General features: G+C 43.6%; 2 protein-coding genes across 13 annotated transcripts in view; one reads left to right on the top strand and one right to left on the bottom strand.

The window, feature by feature from the left end:
* KCNT1 (potassium sodium-activated channel subfamily T member 1) overlaps nt 1-8,651 on the top strand; it is a 91,632-nt gene extending 82,981 nt beyond the window's left edge. For 6 of the 8 annotated variants that reach the window (XM_069771162.1, XM_069771163.1, XM_069771161.1 and 3 more), the window contains 3 exons: nt 1,129-1,191; nt 4,264-4,348; nt 4,818-8,651. In XM_069771162.1, coding sequence (XP_069627263.1) covers nt 1,129-1,191; nt 4,264-4,348; nt 4,818-4,938 — 269 coding nt within the window. In that variant the 3' untranslated portion in view covers nt 4,939-8,651. The remainder of the gene's footprint in view (nt 1-1,128; nt 1,192-4,263; nt 4,349-4,817) is intronic. The other 2 variants (XM_069771164.1, XM_069771167.1) reach the window with 1 other exon arrangement.
* A 7,538-nt stretch (nt 8,652-16,189) lies between these two features.
* The window catches only part of CAMSAP1 (calmodulin regulated spectrin associated protein 1), a 28,746-nt gene continuing 20,610 nt past the window's right edge, over nt 16,190-24,325 (bottom strand). For all 5 annotated transcript variants that reach the window (XM_069771149.1, XM_069771144.1, XM_069771147.1 and 2 more), the window contains 7 exons: nt 21,562-23,998; nt 20,024-20,160; nt 19,725-19,933; nt 19,536-19,638; nt 19,050-19,165; nt 18,698-18,816; nt 16,190-18,352 (listed from right to left, as the gene is read on the bottom strand). In XM_069771149.1, the coding sequence (XP_069627250.1) occupies nt 18,050-18,352; nt 18,698-18,816; nt 19,050-19,165; nt 19,536-19,638; nt 19,725-19,933; nt 20,024-20,160; nt 21,562-23,998 (3,424 nt within the window). In that variant the 3' untranslated portion in view covers nt 16,190-18,049. The remainder of the gene's footprint in view (nt 18,353-18,697; nt 18,817-19,049; nt 19,166-19,535; nt 19,639-19,724; nt 19,934-20,023; nt 20,161-21,561; nt 23,999-24,325) is intronic.

Here is a 24,325-nt window from a genome sequence, read left to right as displayed (position 1 = left end):
TTTTTTTTCCTTTCTTTTAAGCCATCCTGTGCTGCTGCCTGTTTGCTCCGTCCTCGAAGAGCGTCCGTCCATCCCGTGCCAGCCCCTGCCCGCACACCGTGCCCCAGCGGGGACGGGGGCCGATTTCAGGAGGCAGAGGGGGAATTCCTCCTCTCCCATCTTGGCTTCTCCCTCGCAGCCCTTTAGGCGTGTGAAAGAGGAGGAGAAAATATAAAGAAATGTAGCGCAGGAGGGTTTGGAGTGGAGGGGAGGGAGGCAGGAGAGCCGGCTTGCGGCAGGACAGAGGGGGCACAGGGCATGCCAGGCAAGGGCTTGCAGCCGTGCATCCCCCCCTCTCTTTTTTTTCCTACATTACTAGTCCTAAAAGTTTCTGCTGCTTTTTCTGGGGGACTTCCAGCTCCCTGCAGCTCTGTTGCAGGGTCCGGAGCGTGCCTGATGGCGTGCACCGCCTTAAAAAAGCTGTTTTACCCAGCTGCTGGGCGTAGGAAGCTGGGAAACAGGGTGCACCCAGAGCACAGCCCACGCACCCAAAGCAAGATCTGCAGCAGCGGGTGCTGCGGAGGGCAGGCCGTGGCGTGGCATCCCCTGCGAACGCCGGCAGAGGTCAAAGCAAAGGCAGCTTCCCTGCCTGTACGGCCTCGGTTGAGGATCCTGATGGGCCACCCCACAACCAGCCCCGCCGGGATGCTCAGGGCACCGTTGGCTGGGTTAGCATCAGAGTTTGCATCCTTCTCCTGGCCAATCCGGCAAATTTTGGCTGGAGCAAACCGAGGGAGCTCCAGCAAGCGACGAGGCAGCGGGGGGTGCAGGACCTGTCTCCCGTCAGGAGATGCTGGACCAGGGCGCTGGGCACGGCGGGGGGACCAGCAGCTCCCTAGACCCTGCAGCACGTCTGTGACCGGCCGTGCTGGGACTGTGCGTTGTCACCGTGTGTCACCATCAGTGTCTGGACACCCGTGGCGTTTTGGAAGGACACGTTGCTCTGCCTTCTCCCCCTTTCCTTTTTTTCTTTTGCTCATTTTATTGCTGCAGTGCAGGAGCTCGTCTCTGATATTTGCCGAATCATGGCTTGCTGACCTCTCTCTCTCTCTCTGTTTATGTCTGTGCCTTTCCCTGTATGTTCTGTAGAGGATGTAGCAAATTTAACAGCCAGTGATGTGATGAATCGGGTAAACCTGGGATATTTGCAAGGTAATTCCCTTTCCCTGGGAGTCCCGCGTGACTCACGGCGTGCAGCGTACAACAAGATCATGCCAGCTAAGCCCAAACCACACCCTTGCCGGTTTTCACCTTAGATACCCGAGCCTTTCAAGCACTAATTTGTTGGGTGGCCTTGGAAAACAAAAGCCCGTCCTGCAACGGCAGTGCAAACACAGGGCTCTGTAAGTCATGGAGATAAAAACCTCAGGGACCCTTTTCTAGCTGAGTTCTTACAGGGAAATCGCAGCCCTCGGCTGTCCTTAAAAGAAACCCTCCCTCCATTGCTCTGTAAGTTGGTTTTGGTCTGTAAAGCCAGTGGCAATTCGAGGAGGGGATTTGCAGAGGGGGGACACGAGCGCAGCGGAGCTGCCGGTGTGTGCTGCGATGAGATGCTGGAGCTCCTGCACCGACCCCTTCGCCTCTTGACCGCACAAGGCAGCGCTTGGAAAGCCCTTTGCAATCCTTGGTTTGCGTTCCTGGACGACTCTCAAGCGTTAGCAGACCCTGTTTTCTAACCGGGGGGGTTGCTGGGCTGGGCGCGAGGCAGCAGCAGCAGCCGCGGGTGCCACGCATGCTGCAGTCACCCCAGGGCACCTTGTTGGCATCTGCAGGGTTATTGCATCATTTACACCTTTACGCAGTGGTGTAAAGTGCCCTGGAAAGGCCCCTTTTTACTGCAGCAGCCTAGAGGTTAGCGATAGCCCGACCTAGCTGTATTTTAGGCTTCACTAGTCCATGCTTAAGGTGAAAAGTTGGCATTTTCCTATAAACTGTGTCCTTCATCAGAGAAGCAGCCCCAGCTGGGGCTCATGGAAGCCCCACGCCAGCAGAGTATATTGCCAGCTGGGCAGCGGGTGCTGGGCAGAGCTCAGACCCCGCTGGTATCTCCCCCCCTTCCCACAGAAGAGCTGGGGCTGAGCGAGAGCCCGTCTCCTGCCGCGGAGGGGCCCAGCACCGTTAATTCACCCCAGCTGCCCGCTAAACCAGGAGAACCCACGGGTGAACGTCCGACGTGGTGGCATCGCTGCCGGGGGGCTGCGTGGGTGCGGGAGCTGGAGCTCAGCTCTGGCTCCCACCATCCCCCCCGCCAAAAAAAAAAAATATCACTGGAGGGTGCCGCTGGGCTGAGCCCTGCCGCTGTGCCGCAGGGGACGATATGGCAATATACTTGGTGGGTTTAGCAGTGCCTGGCTCGGCTGCATGGGGGGTCAGGAAAAGGTGCTTCCATGGAGCAGGGAAACCTGCCACGAACCAGGGCCCTTCCCCGCCTCCCCCGTCATGGCAAACCCCGTGTCTCCTGTCGGGTCCCAGGGTCCGTGTGCCTCCTGTGCCCCAGCATTGCCACCCCCTGTCCCCTCCTCGCTGTAAGGCTGAGCACTGGGATGGCCAAAGCTCTCCGGCTCCTCGAGGGACCGGCCGGCACCTGGGGCTGGGCACCCCGACCCAGTTCGGGGGGGGTCCCACAAGGCACCTCCCCAGTCATCCCCTGGCTGCAGCACCTTCTGTGGCCTCAGAGGTGCCAGGGAGGTGTCTGAGCAGCAAAATAAGGGTCTCGTGCCCCCCCCTGCAAGCGCCGCTGTGTGCAGTACCGGCGTGGTCCAGCCGCGGGGATGCTCTGGGGCTCATCTGGACCAAACGCGTGGCAAAGGCAGCCCGGGGCAGGACCTGTTTGCATCCCTGGTGGCTGCGCTGGCTTGAGCTTCTCAGCTCAGCTCACGGCTTGAGAAAAGCCCCGCTTCGGAGGTTTCGCCCCAGTCCCGAGGCTGAAGAGAAGTCGTACTCCTCGCCCACGGGCTGGCTTGGCCACCCCCCCGTGCCTGGGGTGATCGTGCACCCATGGGTGCTGTTATGGCAGGAGACTCAGCCTGTGTCCCGCCATGTGGCAGGGCAGCCTTTGACCGGGGGATCCGCTCCAGATTGTGGCTGGGGCAGGGGGGACGGTAGGGATGGGATGGTGGGAATGGCAGGACAGGTCGCAGGGAGCAGCCCCCAGCCCAGAGCTAACGCCTGTCCCAGTGGCCGGTCCCTGGTCCTGCTGCCCACCAGACCGAGCTCCATTTGGCCGAGATGGGCAAACATCTGGTGTACACTGGTGCTGCTCAGAGGAGCCTTTCTAATAGCTCTGAGAGGCGTCCCAGTGACGAGCCTTGCAGCGAGCTGGTGTCCCACCGCGCTCATCACGCTGCCCCTGGCGTCCGTCTGTCCATCCCCTCTCCATCCTGTCCATCCGCACCCAGTTACTCAGTCTGTAAATGGTGTTATTTGTCGCAGCTTCCACCCCCTCCCCGGCCGCCCGCAGCCTTGCACCCCCATTCATTTCACCCATGATCTTGTTCTCAGCTATTTTGGAAAGCGCAGGGCCCCCCCCCCGGCCTTGAGGCCGCCTGTTTGCCCTGCACAGCACCCATGGGTGCTGCTTTTGGTGGCCCGGAGACCCCCGGGAGGTCACCGTAGTTTAGAGCCGTCCCCGAATGGCATCGATGGCTCTGAAACTCCACGGAGGCGGTTTCCCTTCGGCAGGAGAAAGAAGCAATCTTTGAACTAAATCCTGTTGCTGGATGATGCTAAATTAAGTAATTCAAGCAGGGGACAAGCGGGCAGAGCGTTCGAGCGGCCCGGGGGGGGTTTGGCTGCCCTGACCCAGTGGCTGGAGTCGTTGCGCTGTACCTAACATGGCAAGACTAATCTGTTCCCTTTTTTTTGCACTAAACCAAGGTAAGACATCTTCCTTTTTTTTGGGAGGGGAGCGGGGACTTTGTAGAGTTACGTCTGCCAAGCCCCTGGGCCGTGCCAGGCGGGGGGAGCAGCTGGGGAGGCGCGGAGGGAGGTGGCAGTGATATTCTCGGTGCTCTCTCGGTGGCAACGCCATCGCCCCTGGCCTCCCCCACTGAAGGGACCCATTTGCTGTCCTTGGGGACGAGCTATGACTTCTTGGAGCCAGGTGCTTGGGGATGCTGCAGGGGGGCTGCGGGAGGGAGGGAGGGCCACCGGGCTATCTGTCGGGGTGTCCGTTGGGGCGTCTGTCGGGGCATCCCTCACCAGCCCTTTCTCCTCCTCTCGCAGATGAGATGAACGACCACCAGAACACCTTGTCCTACGTCCTGATCAATCCTCCCCCGGACACACGGCTGGAGCTCAACGACATTGTGTAGGTGCTGCCCCCCCCGTAGGCTTCCCCCCAGGCAAGAGCGCTCCCCATGCCCCCAGACCTGCCCCAGCACCGTGGGCTGACCCCGTTGCATTTCTTGCCGTGATTTCTCATAAAAACCAGTGGGTTTTGCCTCCTTCCCAGGCTGTTTCCCTTCCCCATGTTCCTGAGCAGCACCCAAATTGCCCCAGCCCCAGCTTCGCTCATCACTGCTCCGACCTGGATGCATGGAGGTTTTCCCTTGCCTTTTGCCGCTGTGCAGCACCCGCAGAAATAACTCCTAATTATTTTAACAGCTGCCTTGCCGCCACGAGCAGCAGCTCCCAGCAAAACGCTGTGGGGCATCCCCACATGTCCTGGCCTCGAGGATGGGCCAGACCCCAATTTAGGGGTTGCACAGCTCCCTTCTGCCATTGGGGAACTGGGAGGATGGGGGGGTCCCATCGGCGTAACTGTGCTGTCCCCGCAGGTACCTGATCCGCTCCGACCCACTGGCCCACGTGGCCAACGATGGCCACAGCCGCAAGAGCAGCTGCAGCAACAAGCTGGGCTCCTGCAACCCCGAAACGCGCGACGAGACCCAGCTGTGAGCAGCCCCCCCCGCACCCCACACCCTTGCCGGGGGCCGCTGGGCTCCGGGGAGAGGCGGTGAAGAAGAAGAGGACGGCCAGCCAGAGGGGAAGGCTGCTGCCGCCCGCGGGTGCCCGTTGCCCCGGGGGAAGGTGATGCCCGGCCGGGCTTTGCGCCGCGGAAGGGATGCTGGGACCCCCCCTGGAGGGACGGGACAGCCGGACGGACCGACAGCCGGCCGTCGTACGCCCCGTGGCTTTTAACTTTTTATACGAATACCGCAACTAGTGAGAAAGTTTTCGCTGGTGCTGGTGGGACGTGGCTGAGACCAGATGACAACTGACCCTGCGCGAGCAGGAGGACTGTGTTTAATATTGCCCCCAGATGATGCACGTTGTTTGCATTTGATGGGGCTTGTCGATACAAGAGCAAAACTGCGCCAAACCCCTCCTCCTCCTCCTCCTCACCCTTTGCCGGGTATCCCCCCGGGTACCCAAACTTCTGCTTTTTCACTCAACTCATGTTCTTCATCCTCTGTTGGTTTTCTGTTACGGACGTCGATGTGAGGAGCGCTCGGAGCTGCGCCGGGAGGCAGGGAAGGACTCACCGGTGGCCGCGGGATGGATGGATGGATGGATGGAACAAGGTGGGACGAGGCGGGACAGGGTGGGACGGGGCAGTGCAGCCCCCTCTGGTGCCTCCAGTGCATCTTGGCATCTCCAAGCCAAACCGCACCAAACCCAGGGGACCGAAAGCCGCGCCATCCCTGCGGCAATGCCTCTCGTCACCCGTGCCCCTGGGTTTGCATCCCCCGCCGAGCTCGTCCCCCCGTTGCTACTGCTGTCGGGGCTGACCGGGGGGGGACACGAGGGACTCGGGGGTCCCTGTACCGGGGAGGGGAGTGGGATGGGGCAGGCTGGCGGGGGACACGCACCCTTGGGTGTTGTGGGTCGGCATCTCGGCTCAGCCCCTTCCCCTCCTTCCCGGGGCAGTTTGGGGTCCGACACCCCCCCGGCTAGCGCAGCCTGGACGTGGCTTCAACCCCTTCCCCTCCCCTGGGTCACGGACCAGTGACACCATTAAAGGCAGCGGGTTCTGCCCGGGCCCCCCCCACCCCGTGCCCACCGCGGGCACCCTGGCAGCTCCTCCCGTCCTCGCTCGACTTTATAACCCAGCAGAACCGCGCGTCCCAGCGGCTTCGCCTGCAGCAGAGGTGCATGAATGTACAGAGCAGCGTTAAACCCTACACCGCCGCATCGCGTACGCTGGCCAAGCGCTTTCGGTCTGCACCGGCCGACCCGTAGAGACCTTTCGATAGCAGAAACACAAGATGTATTTTCCATCTATTTTTGCACACTTTACAACGTTGATGTGTAAAGGTTTTATTTGATTGGCAAGTGAATAACCGAGTTGTTAACTTTATATACTTTTACATTCATATATTAAAACTCCAATGTGATTTTTTTTTTTAAAACAAGAAGCCTGTAAAGCACAACATCACCATGAAATCCCATCAGCCATCCCAGACTTGCTGCCAGCTGAATGGTTTATTGCCATTAACATTCGCCGTTCGTTCCCCATGACACCCCCAATAAAAGTTGTTTACAAAAAAAAAAAACAAGCAAAACCCAAAAAACACTGTTTAAAATTGCAGTTTTAAGCAGTTGGTGAGATGTCCTGGGGCAGCCCCAGCCCGCGGGGATGTGCTGCCCGCCCCGTGGGAAAGCAGCGATGGGAGAGAAACGTGTGGGTGAGGAACAGGGATGCCCGGGGTGGGGGTAGGACCCGCACGGGGGCTGGCATTGCCTCGAGAAGGTGAGAAAGACCTTCTGGGCCTGGATGGGGTTTGGGGTCAGTCTTTTTAATTTTTTTTAATTTTTTTTAATTGCTATTTTTTTCCCGATGTGCTGGCCACGAGGCCCTGGGTGACCTGCACTGGGCACCATCAGCTGACGGTACGTCATGGGCTCGGAGAGGAACCGCAGGTGAAGGCAATGAGCCCAGCCTGACCCTTTGGCTACACTTAGGTGTGGACACAAACAGAACTGGCTCTGATGCTTTTTTGGGTTGTTTTGGGTTGGGTTTTTTTTATTAATTTCTTTATCTATTCAGTTAAGGCAGATAGATGTTGTTTTATTTATTTCTGTTGGTAACTTAGCATGCCAAAAATATCATTTAAAAGAAAAAAAAAGTTGATGTAGGCTAAAAAGTGAGTGCGGTTGAAGTACAAAAGCACATGTCGGGTCTGTGTTAACTTAAAGCCTCAAGATGCTCAGATAACTCCAGAAATGCCTCTTCACGTGTTAATATATTTAATTGTCTAGATTTCAGACAGGTCATTTTCCAATTCCCACTTAGCTTTCATGGGAGAGTGGAACAAAGCAGTATTACAGGTTCAAAAAAAACCCAAGCCATGTGGATGACGTGATTACCTGCACGTGTTTAACTACTCAGAACGTAAGTTTTTAATTTTTTTTTATTTTTTGTTTTTTTGTATTTGACTGGCGGGATGTGCCAAATGACACAGCACTGAGCATCCCAGTTAGCCAAGTGCTGCCGAGAGGGAAGGGTCCTCGTGCCAGCAGCCCCGCAGGCTGCAAAGACATTGGGTGCCGGGGCAGGAGCTCAGCTTTAGGTACCTCTCCTTCCTCGCTGGGCACTCGCCAGTCTTATTGACCCTTCATCGAGGAGATAATTAACGTAAGCGGAAACCCACATACCAAAAGAAGTGTGTAGACTACATGTGGTTTGTAAAACTATTAAAATAACAACCCTCAATATTACTGCATTTTGACAATGCTTCTGTTTGTTTAATGTATAAATGTATGTATTTAAAGAGAAAGCTACGTGTATAAACCACACGCGTTTTACATACATTCTTTCTATGGTGTAAATTTATAGCAGACATTCTAATGGGATGTTGAAATAAATACTGTAGATACTTACCTGTGGTCAATGCAAGTCTAAGAGCAAACGTTTAATTTTTCTAATTCTTTAGACTCAGTTACAATACTAATGTAAAAACAAAGGTATTTTATTTTTGTAATGGTCCTGGAAATGTTGATGCATCAAGAAGAGTTGTTTCTGCTTATAAAAGGGCTGTCTTGGAGGGGTGCACAACTGAGGACTTTCTCCCAGAGCTGCCTGGTACAACCCCTGTCCTGCACTTCCCATGGGGAGAGGAAAACAATTGCTATTGCTTCCAGCTGCTGAGAGTAAACTTAGAAAAATAGGATTTTCTGAAGGAAACAGTTGTGTTCTAAAGCAAAGACATGACAGGCCCTGGGGGAATGCAGAAATGAGGATGGCTGCGGCATTTTCAGGTTTACTAGCGAACGGCTCCATCGCATGTTACATGTCCACTAATGGTTTCATATGCTAAATATGGACTAAATCCGTATATCATGCATTAAAGTAAAATCAAATATTAAAACAAATGTTAGAGTATATTTATTTCCTGTTATACCCCTTTTTACTTCAATCTATACAGAACATGAGATTTTTATTTCCCCTGAGTGAGACCAGTCATCTCTCAAGGTCAGCTCATGCATGGATTTTTATCAGCAACAGCAGATAAAACTCCCACCTTTCCTCTCTGAGACCCAATTTTGTGACATGTTCTGCTGGGCTGCACTGCAGCCAGCCAACTGCAGATGGTTTTGTACAATTATTGTGAAGATGCTTCACATTTCTGTAAAGACAAATGAAAATAAAAGCGCTGCATGCAGCAACAGTAGACTGCTGTCTTCTTTTTTTGGGGGGGGAGCAAACTTTTATTTTAAAATCCATGGCAAGATGTGGCTTCTTTGGCAAGCGTGCCAAAGTCCTCTCCCAAAGCTGGGACACATAAAAAAACCCCCAGTTTCTAACATCAGCTTTCAAAACTTTTTGTGCATGAATGTAGAAAGGGCATGTTAGCTTTGCTGTTGTGTTACAGTAACAGTACAACTCCAACATTGTATTTAAAGGTCATTTAATTAATTTATTTAATCCTTATTTTCTATGATTCAACAAATGCATTAACATTTGTGGCTATTTAACTGAACTTTTTTTTTTTTAACTGATGTTGAGCCAGGATTTAATACTCCTTATTATTACTACAGGTAAATAGAATGTTTGTTAAGAATGAGCTGTTATGTGGTTCATTAGCTACAACACAAAACTTGGTGGTTTTTCCACCTCTCTGCACGTGCTGTAGTTGGTTAAAAAAAAATCATTATTGATGGTGCTCTTTCTAGGGAAGTTGTGGAAGCTTGTCCACATGCCCACGGCATCGCAGTACTCTTCGTTTCTTAAGTGGGCTTGGTTTTGGTTGCCTCCGGTTTCCACTTACAGATCCCTGGCGGCAAGATCTCCCCTACCTACCTACCTTCATTTCTCAACAAACCCCAACCATTCTGTGTTACGATTTCCAGGGTCGCAGTTCACTTTACCGTTGTTTGTGTCACTGTCACCAGATCCTGTTTCTCACTTGCTTTGTCACCATGCCAAGAGAGCTTTGTTGCTTCTCAGCAGTAGGTTCTTTACCTGGTTGTACCTGCTTTTTATCTTGCTTCACCTTCCACAGCAAGAGAAGCAGTAAAAGAGGTGGAAATAATACCGCAAAATGACCAAAAATTAATTTAGAACTTTGCCCCAGTTGAGAAAAATTAACTTCCAAACTGAAAACTTCAAAATCTAGACAATAAAATATACATTAGAAGGAAAAAAAAAAAGAGAATGTTATTGAAGTGGCTGGGAAACAAAAAAGAAACCAAAACCGTGAAGGATTTTTTTATTTTGCTGTAAATTCAGTTTTTATAGTTATTCCCTGAAAGAGATACATTCAAAAGAAGCTTTTTCTTTGGTAAGATTTCCACGTAATGCCATGGTTTTGTATTCTTCAAACCGTTCTTCCAAATGCCTCATCTGAATTTTAACAAATGCTGTATATTGAATATTTAATCATCCTCGCTGCACACATCAGTTTAAGATGCTTTCCCCAGAGTTTCCCCACACACACACTATAATAAATATATGTTATTTTTGAACAAGTTCAGAAGGATGTATCAGAAAACTATGACAGTATTTCAGTACCAAGATGTAATTTGAAAGTAGATTTATATTTAGCACAGACAAACAAATAAATCCATCCTGTAATTTTGCAACAGAAATGTTGCAAAAATGCACACTGGTATTCCACTGAAAAGGCAGGCTGGGGAATGAAGGAAGGTACATAAAATATCACATCTGTCCTTGCTGTCACAAAACATGTTTTGAAAAGCACAATATGAAATAATGTACTAAACCTTCAAGGAAACACGCCTGAGTGGATAGCACCTCACTGAGGACAGCTGAAAGTCAGCAATGTTCCCAAGAGCCATTCCTTTCACTGCTGGTGGGCTTTGAGATGCTACAACTAGAGCCTTTTCCAGGAGGGAAGCATTCAGCAGCTCTGTGAAACCAGAAAGCGTATCACTAGAAAAATCTACCACTTAAATGTCTAAATATGCTTTAGAGAACTAACACAGTATAATCTGCCACGTGAAGTGTATGGAAAGAATCAATCCTGCAAAGTAAAAGGGGAATAGACTAAAGTTAACTCAATTTTTAGTTCATATTTCTATCATAATGAGTCTTTCAGTTTCTGGAGTTTATCCTTTTGCCACACGGACTGTATTCAATATAGTTCAACTACTGAAATACTAGCTTATTTTTGTCACATATTCTATCCAAACATTGAGTAATTTTCTGTCTGGGGGACAAGAATAGCTAATCAATAAGGCTTGGGATCATTTATGAACTGAAAAAAAGCGCAGCATTTTAATTAGGTAATCTTTTCAGTTAATTTGACCTTCATCCAGAAAAGACATTCCATTTCTTTCACATGAAGGTCCACAGTTACAACAGCAGTTTTCTTTGGATGACTTCATATTATGGACTGTTGACAGTCAAACTGTCAATGTAAAACAAAGAGAAGAAACAGGCATTTTGCTATGCTTTTTACAGTATAAGCTCAGGCACATACTCATCTTACTCTTCAGTATTATCCCAGGCAATACACTTTGTATCGAAGTACATCTATAATACAGTACTGAGTATTAAGGATGGCAATATATTCTAGGTACTATACACAGTAACATAATCAGAAATCACTTAAAATGATATAAGGCATTAACACAGAAAATTATAAATTAAGTCAGAATCTCTACAATACCCAAATCTTTAGTGTTCAGATCATATAGGACATTTTATAGCACTGCTTAAACTCTTATTTTGTGAATTTTCATTATCTGGTGTTTCCTATTTATTTTAGAAAACTGAACTTGCACTATTCACTATCAAGCAGAAAAAATCCAAAATCCTGAAGATGACATGAACAGTTCCTCGGACTGTAGTTTCACTGTTGGAGATATCCCAGTGAACACATTTTTTGATAAAGTAGGTATTACTGGACAGATAAATCAAAGTTAGCTTTGATAAATGCTTCAGACTTTCACCTGCAATCTTATTGCTGGCTAAATTCAGCGTGGTCAGGTTAGGGAAACTGGGTAACACATTGGGTCTCACTTCCTGAACAGTATTAGGATACCGAACAACTTTCTGATCAGTCGGGTTTGGAAAGCTATGAAGCAGAAATTGTCGTCGAGTTGTTTTGATACAAACTGAGCTTTGTCGGGGTTCTGGAGGGAGAGAAGGCTCCAGGGTCAGTTCTTGCGATGCTGCTGTTTGCTAGAGGGAGGCTTGTGACAGGCTGCAACGGGGCTGCTGAAGGCCATAGAATCGGTAACTCCAGTCCTGGCTGCAACAGGCATAGCTGAGGCCAGGCTCCCGGGAAATCTAGGGAAGAAGGCAAAGAAATGCTTCCATGAATACAGACAGATAATTTCTTTTCATATACCAGAATTTAAAACTGTGAGGAGATTAAAGACGTTCTAGCTGGATTGTGAAATGTGAACATGAATGTGAAAAATTAAGCTCTTGTTACCAACACATAAGCTTATTTTTAATAGCAAAATTTTCCCAATTCTAATGTAAGCACTAAACAAATGGTTAAATATAGACCAGAATTATAAGAAAGGTCTTTAAAATGACTGTTATATTAACATGGATTAATGTAGTCTACTGCAAAGAACTTAGACATTGGCTAACTCTGCAGAACACTGTAGTTACAGTCTTCAATTCTTTTATGCACACACACAAAAAATCCCCAAATTACCATCAACTAATGGTCACCCTAACAGACCAAACCAAGATTAAACAAATAACATATTCATATTTAAGAAAGTTTAAGTGGTAGGAATGGTATTTTTGATACAAGTTTGGCTTAATTTTTAAAACAAGAGTTTAAATTACCACTTGGAACAGAAGAGCAAGAATACACCTTTTCATACACACACTGTTGAGATCTTCAAAACCCCTAAAACCAAAATAAGCCTTAATACACCTGCAAACAGAACACTCAGAACCATAAGGGAAATATTTTGCTTATATAATAATTTTATATCAGTAATGTATCCAAACAAAATTAAAAAAAAAAAAAAGAGAACCTAAATATTTTTTACTTACCACATGCTAATAGTAGTCCATTGTCGGAATGGTGATCTCAAGTTAATTGCAAAATTTTAAATGCAATGTGAGCAATATACTTACATTTCATGATGTGAAAGTTCCTCCTGTAATTCTGGTATATTTGTCCTGACAATTTGTGTGAGAAAAAGGACTGTAACAATGCACGGCATACCCTTGTGTCAAAAAACAAGTAAAGATTCACTGTTTTCTTCTCTTAGTTTCTGAAGCACATGACAGAGGTGGATTAAATGTGTCTTCATACTGTGACCGCTCATGATTACCTGTGAAGAACCTCTTAGGATGTGTCACACCAATGTTTCTTGGTTGCTGCAACAACATATTAAAGCTAAATCCATGATCAGATTCACCATCCATGGAAATTTTAAGTATATCATAATACACATGTAACACCAAAAAAAATTACAGAGGTAAGATGAAGCAAACTTTTTCTCTCATTTTTAATACTCAGTCTTCATATATGTAATTAAACAATAGAACATCTGATCAATGTAAGTGATGACAATAATTTGATTTTTTTTTTTGGCTTTAATGTGTTGAAAGATGTATTTCAGACATCTAAAAAATATACTCAAGTAGACCACATGAATATCTCAATTTCAAACTGTCCTGAAGAATATTATATAAAAGTTTTCACTTATGAGAAGCACACACAAAACACCTCCCCACAAAATACTTCACAGGTTTCTCCAGTTCTGCATATGTAACATAGCAATAAAAATGGGTACAAAAAACAATCTCAAAAATCTTCTTTGCATGTCACTTTCTGGAGTGGTGTCCTTGGAGTGTCACAGAAAAAACAGCCTCACCCGAAGTCTTAGAATTCAGCTACCGTTTGGCATCCTAACCACAAAACCTGCTACAGAAATCGTACCCTGTGACTTATCCCCACCACTGCCATCCTCAGTCACACCAGAATGCAGCCACTTGCACCTCACTGAACTGCTTAAAATGAATTAAATTTAAAATCCTAATTAACTGAAAGTTATTTAATTGGATAAGCATAACATGGATAACAGCGTAATACACAACCATAAAGACTGGCTACACTAATGTACAACTGAAGAAAAACCCCAGGTGTGATCCTGCTGTCAAAAAGTACAAGATATCAAATTCCAAGGACAGTCAGTTCAGAGCAAAGATGACACATCTTGTTTGATGCTATATTTAGAAAAAACAAACAAAACGAAACAAACAACAAAAGGAGGGGGGTTTGAGTGTTCTGACATTGCCTCTAGTGATTAGTTCTGAAGACTTGTGGGGAAAAAAGCAAAAGGAATGGAAAATTCCAGTCCTAAGAACTCATTCATGTTGGTCTTACTTTATACTATAGTCCCAAACCATTGGTTGTAGTAAGTGAAAAATCCAAAGAGATCACCAGTTTCAACACTCTTAACTCTCCAGTGTAGTGGGGAGAAAAGTCAAGATTTCTTTTTTTTTTTTGCACACTCAACCATTCTAACAGCCCAGCATAGAGAGTTGAACTGTATTAAGGTTTTCAAAATAGTATTTTCTAGACTCGGATTATTCTTGCTTGAACTCTTACTCTGCCAGAGAGCATGATGAAAATAAGACAAAGACACGTTAACTACAAATGCAGACAGCACGTGTAAATGCACAACAGACTGATGTATGAAAGTTTGAGAAAAAGAATTTGCATTTAAAAGCACTTTAAAGATGTACATTCTTGCGTTTATTATGCATAAGAAACTAGTAAGAAATCGAGAGAGGTCAAAGACAGATCTACTTTCATACTACTCTATATGGGAAACTAATTCTCTAGCTCAGAGCAAACACAGCGAGACCGCTGTGGTCCATTTCCAGGGAGTGCTACAAAAGGCTTACAGATTGTTCGGCTTAGGCACATCTTCAGAAAATCCAGTGGGGGAAAAAAAAAAAAAAAAAGAAAATCACTTGTTTTTAGACAGCTATTACAGCCTACTTCCCTTCTACAGTCAGTAGGAAAAGCTGATACTGTAGCTGTACCTAAAGCTCCCACTCTCTCCTCCCGCCCAAACTCCCAGGAACCACAAGAAGAACCTCTGTGAGCAGCCGGAAGATTTTTTAGCCAAAGCCAGTTCTGCTTGCTTTTACATGGCTAAGAGGGAACAACTCTGGCTCCAATTAATCCTAGTGAAAAACAAACTAAAGAAACACCTTAAGCTGCAGGTTGACAAATTACTTCTATTTATCTACAGGAGGCACCCAGACACACAGCATAGTACCATATTACTGAAATAACCAATAACTTTCCACACATTTCAGTTGTGAGGGTATTTACATGGTACTCTCAAGTGGCTGTGGAAAAGACAAAATTTCATATTCTAAGCAGTGATTTTTAGAAGTAGTGACATCAGCAAATAAGGTGTTGGCACCATTCTTCCATGACAGTTATCAGTGTACAGATCATCTAACTATTCACACACAGAATGATTTTCAGTCACTGGCAGTGAAGCATTAAGCATGATGTCACTAAAACCATGGTTAAAAATCCTATGTATTCAGAATTTGATAAACTTAATGCAAAAAACAGAGTTAAAGATATGCAGTCATGGTCCTACAACCACATTTTACCCTGGGCTGACACCAAGCAGCAAACACATTTAAGTTGACATTTTGGCTTATACAAAACCTGTTTAAGAAAAAGAATTATTCTCTCTTCTACAAAACACTGTCTGTATTTGCCTACACACAGGTACAGTTTTCCCACATTCCTCTGCACATTTGCCCCAAAATTCTATGTTATGTTCTTACAAACAAGCATCTCTCTCTCATCCTGTTTCCAGACTAAATTAATACACCATATTGCTTGCCAAGGTATTTGAGATTAATGTTTTTTTTTGATAACTAGAACTCAAGGATATTAATTTTCCAGAGAATTTAATCTCTTAGAAAATGACTTACTCCTCTACTTCCTCTGTGATCCTCAGCTTGGGATTTTGGACTACATGCTGCCTACAGATGAAGAACTCCCAGCCTCCTCTCCCTCTCCAAATAGATGTCACCTCCTATTGTTTCCAGTAGCAAACGAAGCCACATTGCAGCAGGAAAAATAAGGACCTGATCTAGCACAATGAGATCCAGGAGGACACTGAAGGTGCCACTGCCGCCTTTTATTCCAGTTCTCTCTATGGGCAGCGATATCTCAGCCTGCATGAAATACAGAAAAGTACAAATCACTAGAATCGCTGATTATTTTTTATTTTTTTTTAATCTCTACAAACAAGGACTATCTTTGAAAAATTTATTGCAGTCACAGAAAATTATTTCTGCACTGGAAAAGTCTATAGTTTTGAGAATGCAAATTTCACTTCTGTGCAACCAATATGGATTAATTATGAAGCTTAAACAACCAACTTAATTAAATTCTCTTGGTGCTTCCAAAATTCCATCACTAACTGAATACAAAGATCAAAGAAGATGCACCAGCCAGATTCAAGAGTCTGAAGACTGATGACATAAATCCTTAAAGACACTGTTAAATTACTTTCCAATTTTCTGAAAGCCTCTTGGTCAAATTCTTGCACATTGTAATCAGGGTCAGGAGAACTAAGCTCTTGTCATAAAGTTATTATGGCTACTTACAGGAGAAACTTTCTAAGAGCACAACCAAACATAGAATAGCACATCTTTAAAGCATATTAGTTCTTTGAGGGTATGAAGTGTCACAACAACAAAAGTCCACATGAAATAAAAAGGAAATCAGTTAATGATTTTTATTAAATTTCAGTGTTTCATAAAATAAATATGGTATATAATATCAAACAGTGAGAAATAAAGCACAAGCATGAAAAGCATGGTAACAAAAGTTACACTCATGACGGTGTTTAATACTTAGCACTTTAGAAACCATAAAGCCTTTAATTATTTACAAGCAGCAAACTATCTAACATAATTTACAAAGTTGCAGCAGCCTAGTCAAGGAGTACTGGAAGGGGAAAAAAAATGGAGACACCGCAATGGAAGACCTTCACTTTGCTCTACCTAGTTAGCACTTTATTACGTACCCTATTTTCCCCTTATGTACATAACTCTCTGTAACTTCCATTATTCTCAAAGTTTAATAATTACACTGTATTGTATTTTAGAGCTCAGTTCATCTCTAGCATGGTGTAGTGCCTTTTGCACTTACGAGATACATATTCAAGTAACACTTCAAATAAAAGTAAACATGTGCAAACCAAAGTTATAAGCCTACATAGCCCTCAGGTAGTAGTGTCAAACCGGATGTAGCAGGCGCTCGTTAGCAGATTAAATTAGCTAATAGCTACAGCAACCTACTCAGAAGTCTAGCCAGGGCCAAAAATGAGAAATGGGAATATTAAAAAAATGGAACTGAACTGCAAATATACCCTGTTACCACAGACAAAAATTTAATCTGCTGAAACACAAAGACTTTTAAGGTCATAACTCAAGATTTAATATTTCAACATGAAAAGAAATCCAAGCCATTCGACTTATTTGGGCTTTTGAAACAAATGCAAATGTCTCTGTTTAAAAATTGCTTTTACATGAGAAAAACAAATCAATATATATTAATATATCACCCAAAATAAAAAAAACCATAACACACTCTTCATTTTAGAGCATGCTGCTCATTCAGAATAAAGACAGGACAAAGAAAGTAGTATTACATTTCATGATGTAATAAAAACATTAAAATTTGTGATCATTAAGTGCACCGTCATACAGGAGTAGCGTGCTCAGAGTGGAAATGTTCTATACCTACCAGAATCCATCTTTATTAAAGCAAACAAATCTTTAGGACACTACCTGAAACTCAAATCAGTAATAACTGTGCTCCATTCAGCTTGCCTTAAGTTTCAGTCGGGCATATTCCAACTAGTAGCACCTGTATGCCTCTTCATGATTGTATTCCAGAAATCCTTAAATTTGCGAACAATTTTTTTAAAAAAAAGACTGGCTTTTGCAATCCTTGCAATGCTTATCCTAAACAGATACTGCAAGTAAACTCTGTTCTGAGCAGCACAAGTTGGGGCTTTTTTCAGAAATCTAAGAGCTGGACTTACGTTGGCAGTAGATACAGTACAACAATTTGATGTATTAAACAGTTCCTCAAAAAGAAGTCTGAAAGGAAGATTTCCCTAAAGACTGTTTAAAAAACCAAACCAAACCCAAAACACTTCACCCAAGATCTGTTCAATCCTTCTACTGAAGTTTGGAGCTTGCCAACTTTAAGAACGACAGGAAAAAGGAGAGAATGAGGCGGAGAGGAAACAGAACTAAATTATTCCCAATTTGTACCGATGAATAGCTTCAAGTAAAAGGAAATCCACTTGTTAAAGATCTTGCTACATGCACAGTCCCTCATCAGTTGAAAGCCACAGTAGTTAGCATTGGGTGTAACAGCAGATTTATCAATAAAAAAAACACTGGCAATGTTCCTTCATTCTTAATAACTTGCATCCACAGTTTCTGTTTAGAAGCTTCTTAAAAAATGTTTATGGGTCTGCACATTTCATACCAAACTGGAGGAAAATGGTAAACATGTCTTCTTTTGATGCAATCCTGTTCAGCAATCTTCTCTCCAAGAACTCAGTGTCATTTACGAGTCTGAGTCTTCTTTGGCACTGCAGGTCGCTTGGCTTGCCACAAGTGGTTATGAATAGTAAGAGCATCCACACTGACAGACATGGTTTTGGCTGGAATCACATTAAACTGTTTTCTGTCCGAACTGTACTTATAAAGTTTGTCAATCATTTTCTTGGTGATGCTCTTTGGCCCTGTTCCAGTCAGCTTGTAGATTTCTTCAGTGTCAGGATAGTAGCAATAAAGTGCTCTAAACTGGCAGCCAGCATCACGGAACAAAATGATGTAGTGGTTGGCATCACATTTTTCTAGTTCCTGCATTAAAAATGAACAAACATACATATACATAGATTGTTCACAGTGAAAATTCTCATTATGCCAAGCTTTAAGCTTTCGCATATAGCTAAGTAAGTGTCTAGAAGTTTTTTTAACCACTAGATCAGTAACTATAACTTTCAGTCCTATAAACTTACGAGCTGAACTCTTAATACAGGGTCATGTTTTCCACAAGTCCATACAGTCATGGGAAGTAAAGGATTCTCAATACAGGTACATTTTAGGAAATGGCGGTCACTACAATGCATCAGTGGGATTATGAAATGAGCATTACAGATACATTTTATTGTGAGTGCATTAATAATTCTGTATTTTAATGTTTACCTCTAATATTGAATTCTTATGTGGTTCATTCACTTTTCCAGCAAGACAGCAATGAGATATAGCATTGTGAATAATAGGTTTGTTTGATTTGCTGCTGGGCTCCTTAAATAATTTCGGACCTAGGGAAGATAAACAAGTAAAAATTATTTGCCCTACATTTATGAACATTAAGATTTTCATTTGAAGTGAAAAAACTATTGTATTTTTTACAATAACTTATTTTTAGGGATATTGAACAGAACAAAATACACCTGACAACTTCTCAAAAATAATAATGTGTCACATCAAATATACCACAGCTTTTATGACCTGCTATTCATCACAAATGCTCAAACTAAACCAAAATAGTCACCTGTGTATTCTGCCACTGAAGCAATAGAAGATGCTGTTGAAGCATTCTCCCAGTCTCTTTCTGTGTTTCTGCTAGGATTTCTGCTCAGTATTGGTAAGGACTCCATTGATTCAACTCTGAGGCGGGGAATAAAAAAAAAAAATTATATGCCAAGATTTTGGTTTTTTTCTCCTCCAATCTTAAAATAAATTCACCAGTTGCTGGCCCTGAATGGAACAGGCTACTGTCCCTTTTCCTCCCCCAAAACAGTCAGATTCTCCCTGCTAGATTATCGAAGCAAAATTCTATTAATTCCTTCAGGAGAAAACAAAACAAAATTGCAAGTTTGTACAGAACACTGGAGTTGGCAGCCACATAAAATAGAAAATGAATTCACTGATTACTGTTGTGCCTCTATGCCAGTGAACTGAAGCAAACACTGAATCCCAACACTATTTCATAACATAGTAAAAAATTTAAAAATTAATATTAGGCCTATCTCTCTACCTCTGAGATGGCGTGCCACCAGAGTGTACGCTTTCAGGTTCAGTTGTTGCTGCTGAGGCCAAAGAAAGACTGGAACCAGACTGAGCACTGCTCAAATTATCAGCTACAAAATAGAACAGAAAATGTGAAACATGTTTTGTTAAAGCAGATTTGCAGACTCAGTGAGAGCAAACAAATCAAAATTCTTACGTGTGGAAGAACACTTTGTCCCTGAATCACTGTAAGATTCTTCACGATGGACCGACTTTGGCCTGGGTTTTTTGGGCTTTGATTTGGGCTTTCCAAGACCTTGCTCCTCCAAAATTTGCTGCTGTTTTTTCCTTAGGTATTCTTGCTTGATAAGTTCTCTTCGAGCCTTCTCTTCTTCTTTCCGTATTCGGTCCTCCTCAGCTTTGCGACTGAAAAGCAAACACAACATTATATTCAACATATAATAGTTTTCCTCATCTTAAAGACAAAAAGAAGTATTCTTTTCCACACGTTATTACCGAGCTTCATCTCTTTTTTGTTCAACTTCAGCCTCCAACTGCTGTTTCCGAATCCGAGCCTCCTCAGCTTTGCGCTGCTGTTTCAAAAGAAACGCTGCACGTTTTTTTGCGAGCTCATCTTCTGCTTTCTGTTCATCCTGCAAAATTCATAGGGATAGAGAGTTTTAAAGAATAGAAGAAAATATGTTAAGCTGGACATCACAAGATTGCCAAAGTTTCCAGGAATATTTTAGGGAAACAAAAACTATTACTTTTGGAAATCTTTACATTTTTAGAATTGCTAAGTATAAATCAGAACTGTATTGAACTTTTTGTTGCTCAAGAAAAATTTAGGAGACAGTTTTAGTGTCCCCTTAAGTCTGTGAGGAGAAAAAACAGGCCTCATCTTACTCTGACTTGTTTTTAAGTATGCTTAATCATCACAAAACCTTCTAGAACTGCAAAGTACAATGCAACTACCATGTGAGCTAGGATGGACAGCACAAACAACCCCAGCATAACAATAACCTTTGAGTCAGTCAATATTAATCACACTATATAAACCCAGAAGTTAAATTCACCGAGATTGAGACAGTCTAGCTCGACTTTCAAGAAAGAGAAATTAAAAAAGAAAGTATCACCATGTCAGCACATTTGAGGTATTTAAAATAATCATTGCTAAGCACAAATTAAGATACTAAATGTTTCGATAGCAGTGCTGAACTTCACTAGAAGGAGCAAACACATTATTTAAAAAACATCTAACCTAATATAAGAAATATCACTGCACTAAAAAACCAACAGCTTAACACAACCACCCTTCCCCCAAGCCACAGTTAGGTGTGAAATGAGAAAAATTACTTAAATTTAATGCATTTTCATCATGAGCCCTATACACTACCATTATAGGACAAAAATGAAAGCTGCATGAAAAACAGTCATTTCTTCCAACAATGCACTGAAGCATCTACTTTTTCACTTGCATCTCCAGCCATACAACTAAATTCTCCACTACAGCCCTTGACTTTTAGGCTGCTAGGCTGCTCAAAATTGGAGAAATTTGGATGCAAATGCCAACAACACCCCCTCCCGCCCCATTAAGACTCTCAGCTCCCTGACAAGTTTTAAAACCTGTTCAGTAGGCTTTTGCTAGACACCTGTGTTCTGTCAGAATTTTTTCTTTCAGTTGATACAGGTTCACAGAATGCTGCGATTTCAAAATGGCAAATTCTTCCCTTGCATTCTGTGATGCTTTTGTGCTAAGTATTTACAATGTATTTGTGTCTTTGTTTCTCAGACAGAAAAAAAACTAAAGAGAAGAAAAGCAAGGTTAATCCTCATTCCTAGTAAAAGTAACAAGAACCAGGATTTCATACATTAAGTCAAAACCTTTTTTCTCCACAAACAATTCTTTTCCAATGCATTTTTTAAAAATCCTAATATTGCAACCAAGATGTACTGTGTTCCATCAGAAGACTGAAGAATGAAGTAGACAAGAATAGTTCTAATGCTGGGCAAAGGTGTAACAATAACCAAAGATAGAAAGGCAACATATTTACCTTGAAGAAGAAACCCACACCAGACTTCTGATCACCCTCACTAATTATATCTGTAGAGCTATCCTGGTTTTCAAGTTCTCCTTCATCTGGAGCTTTTAAGTCAGACAAGTCTACTTCAATGAGATTAGCCTTGCTTCTCAGTGGCTCATCCACTGGGACATTTTCTTTTCCTGAGCCATCAGAAGAATTCAACCCTGTTTCCTTGAAGCTGTTATTCACCTCTTTGCTCATTTCAGAAATAATATTTGCATCTTTGGAGGTGGAGAGAACAAGTGCCCTTTGATTGCTCTCATCATGAAGTCTATATGTATCAAAGAAACACTTTTCTTGAGAACCACTTCCATGATCAGGACTACTTTCCAAGCTGATTTCTGTTGGTGTCTTTGACAAGCTATTGGATGGAAATGGTCTTAAATGTGGTAAGGTTTCTAGACTTTGTGTTGGGGTTTTAACACGTGCTGAATTTTGTTGTCTGTCTTTAGTGACTTTCAGATCAGCTGGTCTTCCTGATCGAGGATTCCTTCCTTGACCAAATCGAGGTGGTTTACGAAGACTGTTCATTCCAGTTGGAGAGAGAGGCTCAACAAAATGAATTGATGGTTTTACCTTTTGGTCCTGAGAGTTACTTCTGGTTCCTGGTGACGGCACTGATGGAGATTTCATAAGTAGTTCCTGTTGCTGAGAAATCTTTAATATAGCCTGCTGAAGCGTACTGATTGTTTCATTTAGTTTTTCAATAGAAAGATCACATTCATTTATATCCACTTCAGTAACATTGTCTTCCAGGAGGGCAACGGAAATAATTTTACTTTTTTCCAAATCATGTATAGCAGCAGAGTCTTTTGGTTTATGTTGCTCAGCAAAAGCTAGGCTTTCTTGCATTTTTACTTTTGTTACTTCTTGAGAATCATTAAGCATTTCTTCTCTCTCCTCCTCTTTCACAAGAAACTCCTCAGATTTGGAACTCAAAGAAACTTCATCTAAGTCTTCACCATTGTGCCGAGAATATTCTTTTGCAAAATGTTCTGGTTTAACAGGTTGCGGAACATCAGGAGATTTCCCTTTTTTAACAACATGCAAGAAAGCTGCCTTGCCCAATTTTAGTCGCTGCCTTGCTGATAAGGCTTCCATCTTCTTCTTCTGCGCTTCTATTGCCCTTCGTTTCTCTTCCAACTGCATATGAAGCTGCACCAACTCAGAAGCTAAAAGATTAACATTATCTTTATTTTGTCTGTTGGGGCTTTGTTCTCGCTTTTGTTTCCATGTGGTTAGTGGTGCTGGGCAGCTTTCTGATCCATCTGGTGTGGTCTTTTGTGAACTACTTGTGCTGGACTTTGTTTCATAGCTATTAAGTCTCTGAAGCTTTCGTTCTGCAAAGTTGGTCATTCGGACACTCCCACTAGTCATTGACACACTGCTAACTTGAGAAATTGTACTCAAACATGGGCTGGAACGTCCACTAGCATCATCCTTATCTTCATGTTCTTTTACCTTCATGTCTTCTTGCAATTTTGCAGATTCTTCCTCACCAATGTATTTACTGACTATAGGATGGTCATCTATGACTACCAGATCCTGTTCAGTGTCTTCTAAGTCTAAGAGATCTGAATCAGAGTCCTGTCTCACCATAGTCCATGTAGTATCCGGAACGTGCGAATTGAGGCTTTTCACATAACTTACGTTGACTTTACTTGCTATGTCATCATCAGATTTAGCAGCATGAAGAAAAAATCCTCCAGTGGATAGCTCCTGAGTGGAAGGATCTAAACTGCTACTAGCCAAAGGTCTGGAAGCTTCTAAACCTGCCTCCACCAGTGCCACTGGATCTGCAGTACTAGGATCTGCAACTGGAGTGAAATCAGAACTAGAAATTGGAGTAAAAGTCCTATTGAGGTCATGCTCACCATGACTGCTATTTGTTTTCTTGCGGATCAAAGGCAAGTGTCCTTCATTTAATCTCTTTGTTATAAAACTCCTTTGTTTCCCCTCCCCACATTCATCCTCTTTATTGATTATCTGTTTTTCCTTTGCTGGTTTTAGAACGGCAGGCATTAAAGGCTCCAAGTAAAAACTGTCTGGTTTGCTTTCTGAAGTCTCACTATTTGTTTTTGGAGACCATGCAGTTGCAACTATGCTGGGCACCCTGGCTGATGCATTCTGTAATTCAAGATCACTACGGTTTGGCCTTTCTTCAGATCTGATTATTGCAATAAGCTCTTCATCTTCATCCTCAATTTCAACATTGTTCAGCAAGCTCTTCCCATTAGTTTTCGTTGATGGAGGATGGGGCTGATTTTTTGGAGTTACATTAACAATGTTTGAAGCAAGACTGTCTTTGCTGATTGATCTAGCCAGACTAATGCTATCACCAGACCCAGGGTCCACATCACTACTGGCAGAATGATGAAGAGCAAATGGTGTTGGCTGAGACAGAGGCCTAGAAAAGATAAGAACAGTCTACTGACACTTAAGCACAAAAAGTCACAATTTGTTGAACTAAGGACCATAACATAGACAGCTAAAATTTTTGCTCCATTTGAAAAATGTATCCTGTATCAAAAGTGACCAGCAATACTAAACAGCTACTTCAGATACTTAATTTTCAACCGTGCTTACTGAAAATCATGTTTAAAATATTTTCAATTGCAACCCTAAAATGAGTTGTGTCTGAAAATGTACTTTAAGAGAAAACAAAATTAGGTGACTCTTGGTCCAGTTCTAAGGAAGTGATACCATATTACTACAATGAAATTGTCACAGTATC

This window comes from Haliaeetus albicilla, chromosome 26, assembly GCF_947461875.1.
Source record: "Haliaeetus albicilla chromosome 26, bHalAlb1.1, whole genome shotgun sequence".
In the NCBI taxonomy this organism is placed as follows: Eukaryota; Metazoa; Chordata; class Aves; order Accipitriformes; family Accipitridae; genus Haliaeetus; species Haliaeetus albicilla.
Note: the sequence above shows the minus strand (reverse complement) of the source record. Positions and strands in the feature narration are given on the sequence as shown.